Source organism: Lactuca virosa, chromosome 6 (assembly GCF_052849685.1).
Source record: "Lactuca virosa cultivar CGN04683 chromosome 6, Lactuca_virosa_CGN04683_v6, whole genome shotgun sequence".
Lineage (NCBI taxonomy): Eukaryota > Viridiplantae > Streptophyta > Magnoliopsida > Asterales > Asteraceae > Lactuca > Lactuca virosa.
The window spans coordinates 107362970-107365622 of NC_136431.1; the positions used below are offsets into that span (position 1 = coordinate 107362970).

The 2653-nt window shown below is 31.7% G+C and overlaps 1 protein-coding gene across 1 annotated transcript; it reads left to right on the forward strand.

Moving 5' to 3' along the window:
* The first annotated feature begins 507 nt into the window (after positions 1-507).
* LOC145120617 (transcription initiation factor TFIID subunit 7-like) lies at positions 508-2072 on the forward strand. Its single transcript, XM_079056415.1, has 6 exons — positions 508-632; positions 868-984; positions 1162-1295; positions 1383-1502; positions 1590-1659; positions 1751-2072. The coding sequence occupies exons 2-6, from the start codon at positions 870-872 to the stop codon at positions 1912-1914; spliced, it is 603 nt and encodes a 200-aa protein (XP_078912541.1). The 5' UTR covers positions 508-632; positions 868-869; the 3' UTR covers positions 1915-2072.
* Positions 2073-2653: the final 581 nt, after the last annotated feature.

Here is a 2653-nt window from a genome sequence, read left to right on the forward strand (position 1 = left end):
GAATATATATGATATACATAAACATAAATATCTTAATAATAATAAATGAACATAACTCGTAATTTATTTCATTAAACGATGATAAATACCCGTGTTCGTTTGTTTAGTTACACGGACAAAAATCATGTTTAGATTCGTTCATTTATTAAATAAATGAAAATAAATAACCTTTTTGTCAAACTGAATGTTTGGATATGCGTTCGATTTGTTTACCTTAAATTTTTTATAATAACTCTAAATTTTAAAATACAAAATATTAAATTATATTTAATAAAACTTTTTTAGATATTACAAAATATTTTATTTGTATTTTATTTTAATATAAATTAAATAAAAATCTTTGTAAATATATAATTATTAAGTTTATAATAAATTATTTTAATTTAATGGTAAGGTTAATTAATAAAAATTATAAAATATAAAGGTTTAAAATAAAACTTTGATATGTACTAGGGGTTAATATGTAAATAAAATAATCAAATACAATTTTAGACGTTTGAAAGCTTCGTAGGTGGTGCGCTTAAAATCCCCTTCCAAAACATTTTCTGGCGATACAGCGACGAAAGCTTGAAAGTATCAATTGAGTCCAATCCAGAAGTTGTATCCCCAGTTCCTCATCATCAACGAACCAGGTAAGCCATTAACCTCCCCGATTTTCCTTCAATCATCATCGTGATTTCCTAATCCTTCACGAACCCTTCTTGCCCTACCCTACTCACTTCTCAAAATTGTTCGGATACTTGTAAATTAACATCTTCCGCGTGTTCAATTACCATCCCGTTGAATTTCCCTCATGTTTTTGGAAGTACATTGCATCTTCAGAAATTTGCTAATTATTAACGGGTTTCTTTCTTTCGGTTCAATTAGGGATGGAGGAGCAGTTTGTACTGAGAGTGCCTCCTTCTGTTGCTGAGCGTATAGATCGTCTTTTAAACGAGACAGCTTCTTCCTCTCATGACCAGTCACTTAATTTGTCTTTCTCCGGTGAGATTACTGAATTTGCCTTTGTTTATTTATGAATCTACTTTGTTGATGTGTTCAACATGGCTGTTAAATGCAATTGGATCTTATGGTGTTTGTTCGTACCTGTTGAAAGGGTTTGCTTTTGTTATTTTTGCAACTGAGTTATTGATGAATGTCAACCATTTTTGCACATTACAGAGGATGGGAGAAATGGCACATTTGTTATAGGAGATGATCAATTTCCTGCTTCCCTCTTGGATCTTCCTAGTATTGTAGAATCATACAAAACTTATGATGACAATGTTCTGATCAAAACAGCAGATATTGGACAAGTAAGTGGTGTTTGTATATTGTAAGCTGTGTATTCTACATCACATGGATATTATTTCTATATTCATGACAGGATTATAATGTGACAGATGATTATGATCAGGGAAGATGGTGATCCTGCTCCAGATGGCATGGAGTATCGCCATGGTGTTACCCCTCCAATGAGAGATGCCAGAAGGCGAAGGTTTCGCAGGGAGCCTGATTTAAATGTACGCTTTTGCACTTTAAAATTCAAATTACCTTTTTATCCTTGATGTCAATCTTTAATGATGTTTGCATCTTTATATCCATTGCAGCCTGAACTTGTTCAACGAGTTGAAAAAGATCTGTTGAACATCATGAATGGTGGAACTGCTGGAAATTTTGATATCCTTTTATATCATCATCAATTTTAATTCATAATATGTTGAGAAATTGTTTATCTAGAATGTATTCTTTGACACGTGGTTTGTTTCACATATGGATATGAATGAGCAAGATGAAGTTGGAGAAGAAAGTGCTCGTAACACTATGAAGAAAGCAGTTGCAACACCTGCAACAAAACCTGATGTTTCAGAAGCTGGAACAAATGCTGGGGAGCATGAGAGAAGTGATTCTGATGAGTCTGATTATTCAATATGAAATATAATTTGAATTCAACTCAAAAGGCTTCTTATTCTCATTGTTAGATGCCAATTTGCAACTTGTTTTTTTCCCTATGTTTTTGGCATTCTTTGGTAGATGAGAACTCTATTTACCTATATTTTGATTGACTATTAAAGTATTTGGTTAACTGTTGATTCGTGGTGTATATATGCCTGTTTTTGTTACTAAAAAGATAAATAATACAAATACAAAATGTAACAAAAAAGTAGTTATTCATCTATTAATCTAAAACAAACCACATATGAATGAATGAATGGTATTTTCATCAAACTCAACATAGCCCATCTATTAGTAGAGAGAGAAGTGTGGGATGTGGCGTGGAATAAAACTCAACATTGCCCATCTATTTATACATACGGGAAAAGCTATTTTTAGAATGACCAAATACCCCAAATTACTAGCTGCTACAATGGTAAATTCATAATGTATATAAAACTAAAACTACTTTAATTCAATTTCACTTAACAAAACCTAAGCTACTTTAACCAATAATAAAAAAAAGCCAGTTAATACCGAAATGATTTTTAAAAAACAAAAAACGGTTAAAACCGGCTAATGTGGTGCAAAAAGTGAGGCCCAATCCCAAAATCCGTGAACGGTCTTATTTGTGCCTATTCCCAAAAATCATTATTCATTAACGATATAATCTGGCCTTGTAACATGTGGTTATGAGAGCATGTTTTTTTAATCAAATTTAAACTTTTCTGTACATAAT

What these genes read in the sequence shown, in the direction of transcription:
- LOC145120617 (XM_079056415.1), top strand. Translation starts at nt 870, where the DNA reads ATGGAGGAGCAGTTTGTACTGAGAGTGCCTCCTTCTGTTGCTGAGCGT. An exon ending in ACTTAATTTGTCTTTCTCCG is followed by an intron (nt 985 to 1,161) that starts GTGAGATTACTG and finishes TGCACATTACAG; the next exon opens with AGGATGGGAGAAATGGCACA. An exon ending in AAACAGCAGATATTGGACAA is followed by an intron (nt 1,296 to 1,382) that starts GTAAGTGGTGTT and finishes ATAATGTGACAG; the next exon opens with ATGATTATGATCAGGGAAGA.